An 18,924-nucleotide genomic window follows, 5' to 3' on the forward strand; every position below is an offset into this window, starting at 1 on the left:
ATTTTATCACTACCTTATCCCCGAGTTCTCTTTCTGGTCTAAAACTTTTAGACTACAGAATTCCTTGAGTTATGAGACTCTTAACTAATAGCTTTGCAACTCATCCTAAATTTAATCTTCATTTTCACATATAAATGTTACCATGGATCTAAAAACAGCCAAATGTAAGAAGTTAAATTTGCCATGCAAATAGCTAACAAAGGGAACTTCCATACCAAAGCCACTAATCACTAAGATGAATGCACTGATAGGTTACAATCAAAAGTTAAAACCAATTACTCCCTCCAGGACGAGGAGCCGGCCTGGAGTCTAGTTCCCCTGGCCCCCGTTCCCCTAGCCCCCGTGAGTGTTCATCACACAACTTAGTGACTAGCTTGCAAATAGAAGACAAAGGAAAAAACAGTAACTTTACAGCGAAGAAACCTGGCAAGCACCTCAGTCACATGAATCAAGGTTAACATAACCATTGCAGTCGTGAGGGGGGCACTGTGCAATTCTTTCCAAAAAGCTACCATGAATTTGGCCGAATTTTAATACCTCATTATTATAAGGTCTAATCATGGGTGTGGGGGGAGGAATCACATAAACTGAAATTGAGGAGCACTCTAAAAAAATACTTGACCAGTACTCCAGAAGAGTCAAGGTCATGTAAAACAAGATAGGAATGAGAAACTGTCACAGGCTAGGAAAAACTGGGTTGGCCAGAAAGTTTGTCTTTTTCCATAAAATAGCTCTAGTAGCGCTTAGTTTTCTTTAACGTCATTTGAAATAATTATGTTAGATTGTATTATGACACCTGTCACATCAGTGTGCATTTTTAAAATCAAAACTGGTCAATTTTGGTGTAGCCATTTTAATATTGAAGATGGAAGAAAACACGCAACATTGTCAGCATATCAGATTTTATTATTTCAAGAAAGGTAAAAACACAACTGAAACACACACACAAAAAATTTGTGCAGTGTATGGAAAAGATGCTATGACTGATCGAATGTGTCAAAAGTGGTTTGCTAAGTTTCATGCTGGAGATTTCTCACTAGATGATGTTCTACCATCAGGTAGACCCATTGAAGCGGATAACGATCAAATCGAGACCTTAACTGAAAACAATCAATGTTATACCACACAGGAGAGAGCTGACATACTCAAATAGTCAAATCAATAGTTACTGAGGAAAATGGAAAAATGTCTCTTATTTTATGGAAAAAACTAAACGGACTTTTTGGGCAACCCAATACTAAAGATTGAATCCTGGAGCAGAAAAGGACATTCATGGGAAAACTGGTAAAATCTGAACAAAGCTTAGTGTTTATTTATAATGGTAGACCAACGCTGGTTTCTTAGTTTTGACAAATGTGCCATCGTAATATAAAATAGTAACACAGAAGTAATCTCTGTATTATCTTGACAACTTTTCTGTAAATCTAACAGTTTATCTTTAAAAAGTCAAAAGCTATCAAACATTAAGGCAAAAGCAGTAGATAATTAAGAGCCACTTACTTCCAAGCTTTCTTTCATAAAATCATCCCAACTTTTTAAAAATTAAGCATCTCAAGTTTTTATACATGCTTAGCTGTGTTAATACTAAAAATTAAAAACACTAAAACATGAAGCAAAACTGATCCACTATAGGCACTCAAGAGCTTAAATATCAGTAAGAATAGTGACACCTAAATTTTCTACAAAAGATATATTTAAGATATATGGCGAGTATTAAAAAGCAAAAAGGTAAAATATTTAAATGCTTAAATACTGAACTGTTTCAAACTCTGGTGGGATCCTATCCTGGCTCTGGGCATATTCTTTTACTCAATTATGCCCTCGTTCTCTAATTTAGCTTTTATAAAACAAAATATAATTTAGATAATTAAATATATAAAATTTTGAAAAGAACAGCATGATGCCATTCTAGCCTTATAAAGAGCTTCTATGAATCAGGCACTCTTACAGGACTTACTTTATTTTTAAACTGACAGGGCACATACAACTCAGACACCTCAAGAATACAAAACACAATGCCATCTAATCTACTGTCAGAACATTTACATTAAAACCTACTAAGTCATTTTTAGTTTTGACTTCATGACTCATATTCATAAATAAAATTAACAGGTATTAGGCTATACTGTTTTAATTCTATTTTTCACATAACAAATGTGACTACTAAACATCGAAACTGATTTTAAAAGTCACAAATGAAAAACAGGCTCCTTAGTTCAACTTTGGCTTTTATTTTTCTCTATCAATTAAAAAAATTACCAGAATTTACAGCCAAGCATCAGTATTTCTCAAACTATTACTTAAGGCCACAAATAATATTGCCTAGGAAGAATACAAGTATTAGTTTCTACTAAAAGAACCCTTATATTCAGAAAGCAACCATTGCTTTGTAATACTTTATTTTTTGCATTGCAAGTTTTCTCCGTGTATGAAAACATGCCAAAATCTACACAGGATTCTAAAATTTCACTTTAAATAATAAAATGTCATCAGAACTTCACCAGAGCTGACAAAACACTGTAAGAATGACACTTAAGAACTAAACAGTCAGAACTACCAGACTCAAATCATTACATTTTATCCAATTAATTCAAATGAGTAATAAGTTCCAATTTAAAAAGCACCCGAGTCATACACTATTTTTTGATTCTATAAAAAATAGAATTTCTATTTCCTATCAAGCAAATAAAAAATAGGGCATGCATCTCTGTCAATTAAGATAATCCAGTTCAAAGGCTTGGATATATATACATATACCAAATCATCCCCCAAAAGAGAATAAGCATAAGGAGACATGGTATTTTGTTAGTCATTCTTTGAATTACAAGATGCAAAGGGGCCAAAACTCTATCTGGGAACAAGCCCCCCAAAGGACAGAGGTCACTGCCATTCACCTTGCCTGAAGAGCACAAGAGGATGCTGATGTTGGGGGAAGAGAGGCCTCTGCACTTCCTAACTTGAGGACTTAAAAGAAAATACGTGTAGCAGCTTCTGAATCTCAGAAACGCTAACCAGACTGTACAATACTAGCTTAGGAAAAAAATAAGTTCTACAGCGGCAAGAAGAGACCAGTACCTTTAAAGTACAAGAACGCAAAATTCAGGTGCCAAGTTCCAGTGTGCCTGACTTCCCTTGAAAGTTAAAGCAAATCTGAAGCATAGCTTATTTTTGTATTCAGAAGATACACAGCAAAGTTGTAAACCACTTTTTACATTTTTAGCATAAGTAAGTTTGAGTAAGTAAGGCAGTTAGAGAAATAACTGCCAAGCTGCACAAAGTGAAGCAGGCCTAGAAGAAAGGACCTGGCTTCACTACTACTTTTAATTAACCTTGAATGTAAGATAGTGAAAAGGATCTGGAAATACCTTCTCCCTAAAGGTTTATTTATATACTCTCCTGCCAGTGAATTTAACTGTCTTGCTCAAATTCTAAAAGTTGGTCAAAATATAAGCTACGAACACTAATAGAAAACAGACATATATAAGGATACACCAAAGTACTATATGAAATGACATTACAGTCTTCATGAGCCACCAATCTTCCTGATGTATCATGGTTTTTACATGTTATAAAATTCTTAGCTAAATCTCAAAGGAAAAGCCACATTAATTAAAATAGAATCTGGTACCTAACTATTCTAACCCAAGAGCCTATAGAAAAAAGAAAAAGTGTTCACAAGAGCATGAATGACTCTATACAGATGTACTTAAATATATGTCATTTGATAATCAAAGACAGCATTCAAGAGTGCCATTCTTTACTGCCAGAAGAAACGGGCAGCAATCCACATAATCAGACTGAAGAACACACTCAAAAGTCTACTTCCCCTCCTCCTTCCACCCATAAAACAAACCTGACTTTTTAAAAAGCTTTTTTTTTTTTAATTTTTAATTCCTCAGGATACAAACAAATAGGGAGGCAAAGTACAGGGTTTTTTCCCCCCACTATTATCAGGAAGGTAGCTATGGTGATACTGAATACATTAGTTGGTAAAACTGTGTCAAATTGTGTTGCTAAGATCGATGGTTCTTTTATCAACCATATATGATGTTCTACATTTTAATATACTGACTTAAATATATTTTAAAGCAACACTGAGATCAGACATCAAGGTAAGATAAAGAGCTAAAACTCCTTTTGCTCCTTTTGTCAGAAGATACCACAAGCGCCCTGGCCAGGCAGCTCAGTAGGTTTAGAGCACTGTCTCAATATGCCAAGGTTGCAGGTTTGACTCCAGGTCAGGGCACATACAAGAATCAACCAATGTGTGCAAAACTAAGTGGAACAACAAACCAATGTCTCTCTGTTTCTCTCTCCTAATCCATTTTTTTAAAAGGTTAAAAAAAAAAATGCCACAAGCATTTAAAATGTACTCCCATTTGAAGGTAAATATAATTTGTAATAAAAATCCAAAATATCCAAGACCTACATCATAGCATGATTTCATTGTAGGAGCCTTAGTTTGATAACCAAGTACAGTAATTCCCCCCATTATGCAGTTTCCATTTCCATGGTTTTGGTTATTCATGGTCAAAATATGATGGAAAATTCCAGAAATAAACCATTGCATGCCTAAGTAGCGTGAAAAAAAATCTCAAAGTCACGCTCCATTCTGCCCCAGGTATGAATCATCCCTTTGTCCCGTGTATCCTCGCTGTACACGCTACCTGCCTAGTAGTCATTTAGCAGCCATCTTGGTTATCATATCTACTGTCAAAGTACTGCAGTGCTTGGGTTCCAGTAACCCTTATTTAACTTAATAATGAATGGCCCCTAAGTGCAAGAGTAGTGATGCTGGCAATTCGGACACTCCAAAAAGAAGGTGGTAAGGGTATGTATGCACAGGCAAAAATGCCTATGTAGGATTTGGCACTATCAGCAGTTTCAGGCATCCAGTAAAGTCCTAGACCACATACCGTGCAGACAGGGGACGGGGAGAACTACTGTCCCAGTTGACAGTTATGGAACCCTATGGGCCATATATAAGTTACCATTTGTTAATAGTTTTTAAAAATCCAGTTTCTTTCCTGTGGAGTAAACCAAAAAGGGTTGTGTAGTTTCAAGCTTTGTTGCCAAGGAGTTTACTAATTTATTCATAGATTTATATAAATAATTAGCAAAAGAGTAAACATGCGGTAGGCTATAAGACCATAAAACAACATATCCAACTATGTGACACCAGGTGGTCTCTTAGGGACATGATTCCTACCAAATCAACCTACAGGCAAGACACTGCAATGGAAATCTTAACCTGAATTTTTTATTTTTTTAAATTAATCAACCTTTCAGAAACTGTCTATGCAATATAAAGTCAACTGACTGAAAAGCAATATCCAGGTAACCAAAGTTATAGTGGCTCCATTTAAACAAAAAAACTAAATTTATCTTCACTAATCTGAGTAGTAACCCAACTGCATCTGAAGTAACACAAACCAGACACAGGCTGCAACTAATTTTCTATTTATATTACTTCAACTAAGACTTTATCATCTGAGAAACCTTGAAAAGTGTACATGACAAAAACATGATACATGGAAAAAGAAACATTTTGCTTAATCCTAAAAAGAAAATGCATAATTTGCAACATTAATAACAGTTTCACATGCAGGGAGTATCTCTTTCTTTTACACATAATACCTCCCTGAAAGTGGTTTAAAGTTAGAGACCAGGAAGTTGAACAAAAGACATAAAAGATTCCAATCACGATTAAATAATATTCTAAATCCATAATATGGTTCTTACAAGTGAGGTAGCCCAGGCACCTTGTGGGCTCAAGGACCAGCCATGCCTTTCTTCCTGAGGATGACAAAGTCCAGCCAAGCCTCTCCCTTTCACATGAGGGTCCCACTCCTACCTGAATTCTTTGCAGGGCCAGGTCAGAAGATCAGTAGAGCCTATTCAAACTACTATCTCATGCCCTAGGTACCCAAAAAGCAGGTGAAGACAGAAACGATCCTTCATCACAAGTGCATGTAGCTGCCCTACAGGGATTTCTACCTCCTGGCTCTTCAGGGCGTGGGTTCTTCTAGCCTCAGCAGTTACCACACTGAGCATCAGCCTGCAAACCACCTTCCACCTTTCCCAAGCATCTGGTGAGGTATAGGGAAGCAACTACAATAATCATAGTACCTGCCCATCAAAATATAACAATTCTTCTCAAATGCGATACCCCACCTGAGAATCACTACTGTAACAACCACCTCTCAAAAGTACAGACTTTTCTGTATTTTCAAAGGTTTCTACATTGCCCATAAATTATACTTTGGCAATCAAAAATAACACACTTTGATAAACACACTCAGAGCATCATCCTTGGATCTGATGACTGAACCAAAATCTCCCACTGAATAAATGCCATTGCCTCGAACCTGAAATGGGCACAAACCAGGTTGTCTTTTTTTGTTAGCCAAGCTAGAAGTTCCAGCTATCAGTAATAAGATGACAATTTTTTAAGCAACATTTATGTTAAACATCTATATATATTCTAATGTTTGTAATTTATCAGAAAAGATATACCATTACAAAGCAATGTAATTTTATTATAGCAATGTCTATTAATCAGTCTCTCAAATATCTCACATAGGATGCCAAAAAAAACAAAACCCCCATCACTTTGTAAAAAGTTAACTTTAAAAAAAGGATAAACGGTAATGGATGGGGAGACTTGACTTGGGGCAGTAAACACACAATACAGTGAACAGATGATAGCTGGTGGAATGATGCACCTGAAACCTGTATTATTTTGTTAACCAGTGTTGTCCCAATATATTCAATACTTTAAAAAAAAAAAAAGATTCCAGGAAAACATATTAAAGGATAACCTAACTCTGAGACTCAGTTTCCACTTCTGCACTGAGTTGCTATTGGTTCCTTTCACCTGAGTTTAGCACATATGAAAACTGAAGACACTATTCAGACCTCTACAGAGTCCTATGTAAATATCTGTAAACTGCTGTAAAGGTAGCTGGAGGTGCTAAGTAAAACTAATGTTAAAAAAATTTCCTATCAGTATTTTACAAAAGGCAAGAAAAGGGTACCATCAATAAAAAGTGTGCTCACCTTTTCAAAAAGTTTACAAAGTCTTAGTAGCAGATGCAAAAATGTATGTTATTTGTGACCACACTGCTTAAGTACTATTTCAAAGGGCCACAAAACAAAAATATCTCCCTGAAAATTTAACTTGCTAATTTTGAATGGGAAAGAGGGAAGACCAGCTGCCAAACTGACAGAGTTAAGGTACAAGTCAGTGCTTTAGGATCATGCTATTTAATGGGATTCCTTTAAAATAAATAACTGAAACAATAATTTAATATCACAATCTAAATGTGCATCATTAAAAATTAAATTCAAGCTACCTGTTAAAAAACGTTAAACCTAGCTCTGGCTAGTGTGGCTCAGTGGACTGAATGCTGGCCTGCAAACTGAAGGGTCACCGGTTCAATTCCTAGTCCGGGCACATGCTTGGGTTGCCAGACAGCCTGTGTCCCCCAGCAGGCAAATCTCACTCATTGATGTTTCTCTTTCCCTTTCTTTCTCTCTCCCTTCCCCTTAGTTGAGGGCATGCAACAGGCAGATCCCACACACTGATGTATCTCTGATGTTTCCCTCCCCTTCCCCCTCCTTTCCCCTCTCTAAAAGCAAATAAATAAAAGCTTAACAAAAAGTTAAACCTAGCTGTGACTGATGTGACTGGTGTGGCTCAGTCGACAGTCCCACAAAGCAAAAGGTTGCAAAAGGTCGCAGGTTTGATTGGTGGTCAGGACACATGCATGGGTTGCTTTGGTCCCCAGTCAGGGCCTGCGTGAGAGGCATCTCATACTGATGCTTCTCCCTCTCTTTCTCCCTCACTTCCCCCTAAAATAAATACATATTTTTTAAAAAGTTAAACCTATACCTACCCAAAAGTGATTCAGCTATTCCACTCCTATTTACCCAAGAGAAAAGAAAGCGTATGTCGATAACAGCTTTATTTGTAATAGCCCCAAACTGGAAATAGCCCAAATGTTCAGAGGTAAGTGCATAAACAAATTGTTGTACAGCCATACAATGAGATACTACTCAGCAGTAAAAAGGAAAGAACTACACAGTAACAACATGGATGAATCTCAAAATATGGTAAAAGAATCCACACAAAAAGAGTACATATTGTATGATTCCATTTACATAAAATTCTAGAAAATACTAAATAATTATAGTGACAGAAATCAGATCAATAGATGAGGGAAAGAGCGAAAGACTACTTACAGCATGAGAAACTTTTAGGGAAGATGAATATGGTCATTATCTTGATTGTGGTGATGGATTCCATGGGTGATCCATCAAAACTTACCAAACTTAAATGTGCAGTTATTTTCTGTCAATTATACCTCAATGAAAAAGAAACAAAAAAATTCAAAATATCAAAACTAACTCTACAGCTCTTCCCAGTCCTGTCCATCTGCTCCTGAATGTAATATATTTTACCCACCAACTCATGGTAGATACTCTGAGAAGTACGAAAGTGTCCCTAATTTGAAGATCATCAGTATTTAAAAAAAAAAGTTTCAACAAAGAGATCAGAACTCATCTTTTATCACTATGCCAGGCTGACTGCAGTGCTAAAACAGCACCAACAAAAACACAACAAAATAAAATGAAAGCCCACTAGGTGTGGGCCTCAAGATTTTTAATTATTTTAATTCAAATGTTCACCTTCTCTGATCTAGGATCCCATTTCTCAAAACAGAAATAATCCAGCAATACAGGGAAAGCCTTGTACACAAGAGGTTAATTTCAATCTTATTTGTCACAGAAATGGCAAAGAATTAAACCAATACACAGCATGTTACATCAGTTATTCATTATGTCTGATATTTTTAACAGTGAAAAATAGTTGCAAAAATATTAAGCAAAAACAAGGAACACACAGTATATTCAACAGCTTGGAAAATATAGCATGGAAGGAAAAAAAGACTAATGAGAAAAATCATAATGTTAACATTTGAGGACAACAGTTACTAAATTGTGGTCCTTAGACCAACAGCATCATCATCTGGGAACTCGTTAGAAATTCAAGTTCTCAAGCCACACTCCAGACTTCCTGAATGGGACAACTCGGGGGGCGGGGCAGGGAGCTGCCCAGCAACCTGTTTTAATAAACCTCTAGATAACTGACAACCAGAATCTAAAAGATATAATTATGGGTAACTTATTTTATTTCCCTTTTCGTAAACTACATTTTCCTCAATTATCTTAGTACTTGTATAGCCCAACTAAGTTTTTTTCATTAAAATATTTTACTAATACGTACACTGCAGGTCTATAGTTGGAAAGCTACTATTGCACTATAAGCACTTTTGCAGGTCTGAATTGTATGCCTAAAAATCCAAAGGTTCTTGGAACCATTAAATCTGCTAAGACTGAACAAGATACTAAATTATATACACTATATATAAATCAGGTCAAGGTGCTAGGGAAATTGCATACCACTAGAAAACCAACAAATTCATGGTTTTCTAACACATGGACACAAACAGGGTAAGGGACTTTTTATGGGTCACATCTGCAAAAGATTTTTATCCCCAAAAGCTGAATTTTTAGGCTTGCGTGTAATTTACTAGAACTGTGCTGCAGGAATCAGATGTCCTGAAGCTGTGACTGCTTACTCATGCAGGTTCCTGCCTAACCAAAATAAGTACTCGTATGTTATATTTGCCACCAAAATCTAGGCAGAGAAGACAAATTCAGAACACTGTGAGTTGCCAAAGCTTTAGCTTTGAGCTTGAAGACCATTAAACTGTCTGCCTTTCACCTCATCGTTCACCAGAACACAGGCCGCAGGAAATAAAAGGCAAATCACAGGTTCCCAACTGACACTGGAACTGATTAAAACATTACATAATTGTCTCCACTTTGAGCATAAATCAAACAGTAACAACGATTATTAACTGAAGGACAGAATAACTACTTGATTAACAGGAAAATACTAAAGTTGATGTCAAAGGCAAATGGCTACACATTTTAACTTTTCTTGTTTCCATTTGTTAATCTTTTTAAAAGAAGATTTTATTTATTTATTTTTAGAGAGGAGAGGAGAGGGAGAGAAACACCAAAGTTCAAGAGATACATTATTGATCAGTTGCATCTCGCATGCCTCCAACTGGAGACCTGGCCTGCAACCCAGGTAAGTGCTCTGAGCGGGAACCAAACCAGCGACCTTTGGGTTTGCATGCCAGCAGTTAATCCACTGAGCCACACCAGCCAGGGCTATTTTTCTTTCAAATAACAGGAACAAAAATTCCCATACATCCCATCAAGTAAAAATTACATTTTAACCTTTCTATTCCTTGAAAAGTCAATTCTGAAAGTAAACACAAATTATTCAGAAAGGTAATATAGACAGTGCTGACCTTTTTAAAAAAATTGACTAGTTACAGAAATATGACAATGCATAATGAATTTTTCACTAAACCCCCAGCACCTAATACCAAACATGACACAAAAGGGGTACTCAAATATTTGAGGGAATAAACTGTTGTTGAAAGCTTCTGAACCCTAAGTAGATATCCAGGATTCTGTAAGATTCACTAACGCTGTTAATGAACTTAGTGTAAGTCACTGCCCCTTTCCAGAACTCAAAAGCTTTTCCAAAGGAAACTTACATTCTACCATAACTTTGAGTCTCTGCAAGAGTCAGTTAAGAACACAAAATAGCAACCTATCCTGTTTCAAGTTACTGCACTCCCTCTGAAAAGAGGAATCTTTGAAAAACTCCTGGTATTATAAGTTCCAAAATCTCACACCAATAACAAATACAGTGCGTGCCAAGTCCCATTATTATCAGATCTACTTTTCTGATTTAACCTTGAACATTCCTTTCACTCCACGAAGTCAGAGCTTCCTCTCCTCGTTTTACTCCTTGAAAATGCACTTGATCCTGTAATGCCATGCACAAGGCCTCCCCAGCCCCTGCTCCTTTTGTATATAAACACACTCGGCCACACACTCTATCAGCTGTTTGGTAGCTCCACCCCTCCTCCTTTTCCGGGTAGTAACAGAGCAGCCAATGAGCTGTGAGGAGCTGTGCCTGCGGCCTTTTGCCTGCAAACGCTTTTCCAAAACAAGCAGCTCCAACATTCAGCAGGGGCCACTGGTTCACAGATAAAAGGATCACCAGGCTGTGCAACAGGGTGAGACGAGTAACCTCCACCAACAAGGAAACCCGTGTAATCTGAGCTGTTTGTTCCTCTACCAAGGAGAATTTAAACCGATATTCCTTTAGGGCAAATCACGCTTTAAGGTCACCAAAGTCCCAGCTCTCAGACAATCTAAATAATCAGTGGAGTTTGAGATGGAAACCTCAAAGATTGCCAAGCTGGAAACAGCACAGTATTACTCATCTACCTGACTTTGCAGACAAATGGCCACACTATTCACAACCATTCCACAGGATTTAGGCTAAGTTTAAGTTTCTTGATTGGGACACACTTAACAGGGCCCAAAAGTCATGTACATCAGTTTCTAGGCTTCTGGAGAGGTTTGCACAACACTCAGCAAAGGATCAGAAGAGAAACAATGAATGAGTCAGAGTTTCAGAACATAATCACCCAGCAGATTATTAAGTGAATCGGTGCAAAACACTCGCTCCCTGTATAACTCAACTCTCCTAACAACCCACCACAAGAGAAGTATCACTGACTCTAAACAACCCGAGTCAGTGTCTCCTAAAGAGGTGGTGGAAGGCAGTGGCCAGATACACATCCTCTTCTCTCCCCACCCCCACACCGCTACTTTCCTACTATACAGGTTCCCTACCAGGCTGTAAATCCTTGTAGCATAATTACACTCAGGAGACATCCAAAAATGGGCTGAAACAGGAGGTTGCAATGAAACCAGCTATCAGCCTCCACACCAAAGAAATCAAGGGACACTAAGGGGCAAAAAGCAAGTACATTCCTTCAGACCTTTTCTACTTCCTCTCCACCATCTTTCATTTTCAACCCCAACCCTTTCACACAATTGTACTCATTTTCATAGTGGGTTAAGGAATTTTTTCCTTTATATTTTTTTGCTACCTATACCTTGTTCAAAAAACTGTTGGCTCCATTTGGGCCTGCTAATGTGAATTCAACAGAGAAAGGAGGCCACAAAATCTCGCAACCAGACAAGACACATGCACACACAAAAGGACGTAGGAAATTTTAACTTCCAAACTATGTTAACCCAGAAAATAACAAATCCGAAACAAAGATAACCTCTGCCTTTTAAATCCCGAGGCTGTTGTTCTCCTATCTCAGAGATCTATGATTTTAAAGCGCCTCTGCTTTCTTTTGTCAGAGAGGAGGAAGGTGGGGAAAGAACAGAAGGCCAATGCATCTTAGCCTTTCTTCATCTTCTACTAAAAATAAGCTATGAAATAAGCCACTTAGGGGAAGAAAAAAAGAAAGACACCCTGCAGTTCTTTGTCTGTTTTCCTCTGCCTCTCCACCCCCCACACCCCGACTCCTAAATGCGGTAATCATTCTAGATGCCACAACTACTAAATGAACAAAAGGCACTGTATGGAAAAGGCATCAGGTCAAGTTAGGCCTCACCCTTTATCCTCAATCTTCTAAAAATATATATGTATATAATTTGAGAATCTGACACTGATCAAAAACAGCTGGCATTCTCTCACCCACCCCCATTCTAATTAAACATTAGGTAGAAATTTGCATTAGGTGTGACAGTAACTCCGAATTCAAGATAAAAATAACTCAGATCCTGCCACCATGTCATTTCCTAGTTTCTAAACAAAAATAAAATCCGAAACTGCTTTATGTAAAACGTACACACAGCCATAGTTACAAGTTTTCCTGAAACCCCTACGAACAGCCAACATTACTGGTATCATTCACACATTTACAAAACTCATCAGAGCCACAAACAGCTCATAGAGTCTCACTTATGCCTGGACATATGTTTGGTACATAATACATACTTTAAGTACTTGCTCCTCTCTCCCACCCCCTCCACTCCCACCTCCCCCAAATTCTGAATTTGAAACCCTAAAACTTGTAAGTCTATCTGTTCCTAATTTCTAGCTAAGTTTTCCTAAGTGAAGAGAAAAACACCTTCTTATTCCTGGAAAGATTATGAAAAAAAAAAAAAAGAAAAAATCACTTGCCCAGGAACTTCCCTCCCATCCCCCGCTTCCAAACCAAATGCAAAAACTACTTGTTTAAAAACTTTAGCAAATTCCATAACTGAATATTTAACATCATCGATCTGTACAGAGGTAAAAAGTCCAATCACAAAAAGTAACAAATAAAAGGAAAGAAGGAATTCACCTGAAGAATCCAGCCAAACAACTTGAGTTATATAAACAAAATCCTGCAACAGGGGGAAATGGTGGGGGGATGGGGGTAAGAGAGAAAGAAAGGCAGGACACAGGACTTTTAAACTGTTTCACACACTAACACTCCCCACCCGTTTCCCCCTCTCTCCAGTGATTAGTTGTTCAGAACACTGGGTTCATTTCCTCTCCCCCCACCCTCTAAATTACCGCTCAAAAAAATTTCTCGGTTTGTCACAGGAACCTTCGCGAATTTCTCTAGTTGGTCATGAAATAATCAGTCTGGACTCCAACCAAAACCACTGCCTGAAGGACTCTTATCAGTTACAGCTTTCCCACTGCCACCTCCAGAGTACATAAACTTGGGGCAAGGGGAGGGGGTAGGTTAGGAAAATAAAGGGTGTCGTTTGGCAATTATTCCCAAAGAACCTTATCTTCATAGAGAGAATTGGCTTAAGTGGCTAGTACAGGGGCTATTTCGTCAAGGAGATTGTCTTTCTCTCCCTCGCCCCAGCTGTCATATCCACAATATGGAGGGTGGCTTGGTGGAGGGCCTGGGGGTCCTCACCACATACATCTATGGGTAGGCTAGGCTTTGTCAGTGGAAAGAAAAACAGTGGGTTCTTCTAGGGACCAAGAAGCTTAACGGGGGTCCCTGATTTAAAACGCTCAGAGGTCTTTATCACTACAAGAGGGGCACTGAGCAGACTACTCTTCTCCTAATATAGAAAGGAATTAGGGATAAAGGAGGTCACTTGAGTTACCCCAGTTCAGGAAGCATTGAGTGGAGGGAATAGAGGCATCTCAAGAAAAGGGAGAAAGGCTTCACTCTCGGGAATTTCCATCTCGAGTTCCTAAATCAGAAGCAAGCAAACAGGAAAGAGAGACCTTGAAGGTGGGCTTGGTGGAGAGAGGTGGCTGGTCTTGACCAAAAAAAAATAAAAAATAAAAATAAATAAATTAAAAGCCTGCCTTGGGAGTCCAAGCGTCGTGGAGGAAAGTCACGGGCACTGGGGGGGGGGGGCGGGGGGGACGGGTGGAGGGTGCAGGAAGAGCGAGGAAAAACGCACATTTCGGGGTAATGAAAATAAAGGGGGAGCTGAAAAGGCTCTCGGCTCCTGGGAGGTGCCAAGGAGCCGCCGTAGGCACTGGGGGAAGGGAAGGGAGGGGGAGCCTCGGACAGTGGCCTGGAGTGCCCCAGAGCCCTTGTTTGGGTTTCAGGGGTTGCCCTAGGCATCCCCACACCGCCCCCCACCTACAGCCCGAATCCCCCCTCCACGAAGGATACAGCTTGACCACGTCCGTGTCCATCCGCCTCTTGCCCGGACTAGGGGATGACATGGTGTCGCCGCTGCCTCCCCGTCGCCTGCGCCGCCGCCGCTGCCGCTGCCGCCGCCTCCCTTCCTTCCTCGGCCCGTCTGTCACGGGCCTCGGGCCCCGGCTCTGAGGAGCCCGCGGCCGCGCCGGCTCCTCGGTGGAGGTGGCAATACCCCCGCGGTCCTGTCGGGTCCAGTCAGCCGCCGCCGCCGCCCCCCGCACGGGGGAACACCGGGCACTGTCCGGCCGAGTGGGGGTGGGGACCCCGCGGCGCCCGGCTCGGGTTGCCCCCTCTTCGGCTGTAGGTTCCTCCGCGGCCGGGCCCCGGCGCTACTCTGCGCCGCGCAACGCTCCCTCTTGCCTGCGCTAGCTCTCTCGTCTGCTCGCCTGCTCACCCCCTCGCCGGCTCCCTAGCAGCCTCCACGACCAGCGGACGATTCCAGCTAAGTCGGCCTCCAGCCTCGCTCTGGGCGCCGTGATGTCACCTCTGTGACGTCATCGATGGGGCGGGTCCAGCAGGCGTGGCTTTCCCCGGGGGGTTCTGGGAGATGTAGTTCTTCTTTCTCCTGCTTGCACAGGAGAAAGCCTTCTTCCCCCTCCCCCTACTGACCCACACGCTTACCATCATCATAAACGATAATTTCCAGTGTCGTTATCATCATCTTAAACGATAATAGTAATTAATAGAAATAATGCATTCATGTGGTTTAGGGTAATGAACCTCTTTCTCAGATACACCATTAAAAAGCCTGTTTATTTGAGGAGGCCAACGTGTCAATTACTCAGGCACCAAAATCTGGAAAATTCCCACACCAGCAGGTTCCGTGCACTCTGCTCCCTCCTTGGATGGAGAGAATTTGTTTGCAACGGTTGTAAACTATAGCAAGTCTTCCTCAGAGCTTGCAAACCAGAGTTCATTAACCTCCATGTGTATAGGGCAACTATTTCAAAGATTAGGATTGAGGTAGCAAGGCGATAAGGCCAAAAATATTGAGAACTCACGTCCTTATTCTACCGAGTATGAGGTAATTTTACAAAGTGAATGACTTATAGAAGCAGAAACACCTTAAATATGCTGTAGTTCAGGACAAAGATCATCTGTTCTCCAAACTCCTATACCCACACTATGTACTTTGTCATTCACTCGGTAAATATTTATTGAGCACCTACTATGTGCTAATCACTCTGCTGGACATAAGGATATCATGGTAAACAAAAAATACTAAGTTTTCACAGCCCTCCCAATGTAGTCCGTGGATCTAGAATGTCAGCATCACCTGGGAACTTGTTAGATATGCAGGCTAGAGCTTCACCTCAGATCTATTGGATTAGAATGTGCAATTTAACAAAGTCCCCAGGTGATTTCTATGCTCAGTGAAGTTTGAGAGACACTGCTCAACAAGCTAGTCCAAAAAAAAGTGATATGGAACCCAGGAGTCAACCAGGCAAAGGGGACAGGAAAGAGTGTTCTTGGCATCTCTCTATATATGTACATATCATTTTGTCACTGCCATCACTTTTCAAATTTTTTTATCTTTGAATCCACTTGTATTTTGTCAACTCCCCATGCCTGTGTGTGTGTGCGAGCACGTGCACACACACACACACACACACACACACACACACACCCCTGAGGTAGCAGTGATCAGCTGAAGTTGAAAGTTGTTTGCTCCTATCATTACATCCCTCAGAAAGACTGGCTAATTTGTATATGTGTGCTAAATATATATTATATAAAATTTGCCATTTTAACCATTTTGAAGCATACAGTTCAGTGGTATTGAACACATTCACTCTGTTGTGGAATCATCACTACTACCCATTTAGAACTTTTTCATCATCCCCAAACAGAAACTCCGTCCCCATTAAACAGTTACTCCTCATTCATTCTCCGCACCCTGCAGCCCCTAGGAACCTCTATTCTACTTTCTGAAGAAGATGGGCTATTTTAATTTCTTCTAAAAGGAGTGCATTATTCATTCCTACTGCACATAGCAATTCTATCAGAAGGAGGACATGCCTGAATAAAGGGATTTCTAACCCCCTTTATATGACCACTTTGTTAAAGAAAGATAAGGATGGAGAAGAAAATTGTTCCTGTGTCTCCCCTTGGTTCTTCAGACTCCTGTTGCAGCTGCCTCTTCTCCCAGCACGGCTCCCCTCCCTCCTTCACCCGGGTAACTCCCACTCGCATGCTGAGACAGTGCTTCTCAAGCCCTGGTGTACCTCGGAATCACCTGGGGAGATTGTTAAGCCCACAAGTGTCCGGGCCCCACCCCTGGGGATTCTGATTCAGAAGGTCTAGGTGGGGCTTGGACATCCATGTCTTTAACAAGCTCCCCAGATGATTCTGATGCAGGCCAAAGTTTGAGAACCACTGCTCGAAGATTCCAATAGGCATCAGCACTTTCAAAACACCTGCCTGATCCCTTGAGGTGGGTCCTGTGCTTCCATAATGTCCTAAGAAAATAAGGACGTTTCCCACCCACCTGAGAAACAAGATGGCATGCTTAGAGGACCCAAAGGTGTTGTTTCCAGAACAGAAAGAACTGGTTGAGGATGGGAAACTGAGAAACAATGGCATGGGATGGATCTAGAAATTTTCCCTGATGCTTTAGTCTTCACAGGTGCTATGCTGATGTGATCTAAGTACCAGACAAAACTAATCAAAGAAGTGTTTAGTTCAAGAAACTTGTTCTGAACAACACTGGAAAAGGTAGGGCTGCTCTACCTCGAAATGCAATGAAGACTTAGCCCTCAGAGCAGTCAATGAAAAGGAATCACCTATAGCTCTGGGTTACTTAGGACAAACCTGCCCCTCCCTTGCTCCTAATTATGCCTCAGTTAATTGCATATATCCTCCTGGAGCCTCAATTTTCTCATCTGTAAAATGTGCCTCATAACCTGAGTGGGCTGTTGGAGGAAATGGAAAAGATGAATGGGAAAGCCCCTTGTAAACTATAAATTGGTTTTCATAAAGTTAACATGAAGTGTTCATTACAAGGTGTAATATGATATTGGTGGCAACATTATTGTACCATTAATCTCAATCCCCCATTTGCCCCACTCTTTATTATACACTGTATATCATTTAAGGAAAAGGGCATTCACGTTTGGGAGGAGGTGTTTTTAAAAAGACATCATAGAATCAGTTTCTTTGTGGTGAAGATATGTTCACATTTTTAATGATATGCCTTTCTTCTCTGGGCCTTCTGCCATTTGCTCCTTCGTAAATCCATCTTCCCTCTTCTGCCTTCCTCCCCCGTCTCCTGTTACAACCTCCCCTCCTCTTTCCAGAGCATAAGGATTCCTGAAACCTGCTTTTGACCAGGTAGGTCCAAGAGGTAGCTCCAAATGGTGCCAAATAACAGCCCTTGTTTTACTTATTATTGGCTTTTGAAACCCAGAGCGTATCTTGAGCAGAGCAAGTTTGTGCTCACCTTTTTTTCCCAATGTTCAGCCATTCAGGATGTCAATAATTTACTCTTAAGACAACACTGGGGGCTGGGAGTGTCTGTTCATAAGTGTCTGCACACACAGCGTCGCCCTGGCATGAGCCATGTTTTTCCTTATCAGGAACAACCAGGGGCACCGTGAGGGAGCAGCTGTCCAACCCTGCCTGACTCACCAGTGTTGCAATCTGTTTATCTCTCCCCAGGGCAGGGCCAAGCTTGACCAGTGGATCCTCAGATCTCAGGAGCAACTTCTTAAAGGCATGAAAATAAATTTGGAGAGAATGTAATGCTTTGAGCAAGACACTAGGAGTAAGATGAAATCAATCATTCGGTGGAGTAGGTGGAAAAGCTCAGCCCAGAAGCTGCTCTATCTCTGAAGGTACCTGTTAATCCAACCGCAGGAAAACCAAAGTAAATTTATCACTGTCCCCACCCGATGTGAAAGTCCCCCAGATAAGACCTTCTGATTCTGTTTGACAGTTTCTAGTGGGAAATAGGTTCATCGGAGCTGGCGTTCTTGGAACCTGAGATCATGGGTACAGACCCCTCTAAGAGTAATAATATTAGCAGTTTCCTTGCTGCTATGGAAATAAAAGCTTGAAAATCATTTCAAGCTCAAAACGCACTTCAAGGTATCCCCATATGACCCTGTTACAATCTGTCCCCACAGAAGTAGTCATTGGGAGCGCAGAAACATGCAGACTACATACACATCAGCAAGGACACAAAGATTTCATCTCCTGCTTCACTGACATTCCTACAATGTCTTTGCTACCCTGCAACATGCTCCTAGGGCAGACACCAACCCCAAAGGCAGCATAATTCAATGAGAGTTCGACA

The 18,924-nt window shown here is 40.5% G+C and overlaps 1 protein-coding gene across 1 annotated transcript in view; it reads right to left on the reverse strand.

The window, feature by feature from the left end:
* Positions 1 to 15,112, reverse strand: part of UBE2H (ubiquitin conjugating enzyme E2 H) — a 100,472-nt gene extending 85,360 nt beyond the window's left edge. Inside the window, exon 1 of the mRNA XM_054564486.1 lies at positions 14,601 to 15,112. Coding sequence (XP_054420461.1) covers positions 14,601 to 14,653 — 53 coding nt within the window. The 5' untranslated portion in view covers positions 14,654 to 15,112. The remainder of the gene's footprint in view (positions 1 to 14,600) is intronic.
* Positions 15,113 to 18,924: the final 3,812 nt, after the last annotated feature.

Source organism: Pteronotus mesoamericanus, unplaced genomic scaffold (genome assembly GCF_021234165.1).
Source record: "Pteronotus mesoamericanus isolate MK-2021 breed Mesoamerican mustached bat unplaced genomic scaffold, CSHL_Meso_final scaffold_85, whole genome shotgun sequence".
Lineage (NCBI taxonomy): Eukaryota > Metazoa > Chordata > Mammalia > Chiroptera > Mormoopidae > Pteronotus > Pteronotus mesoamericanus.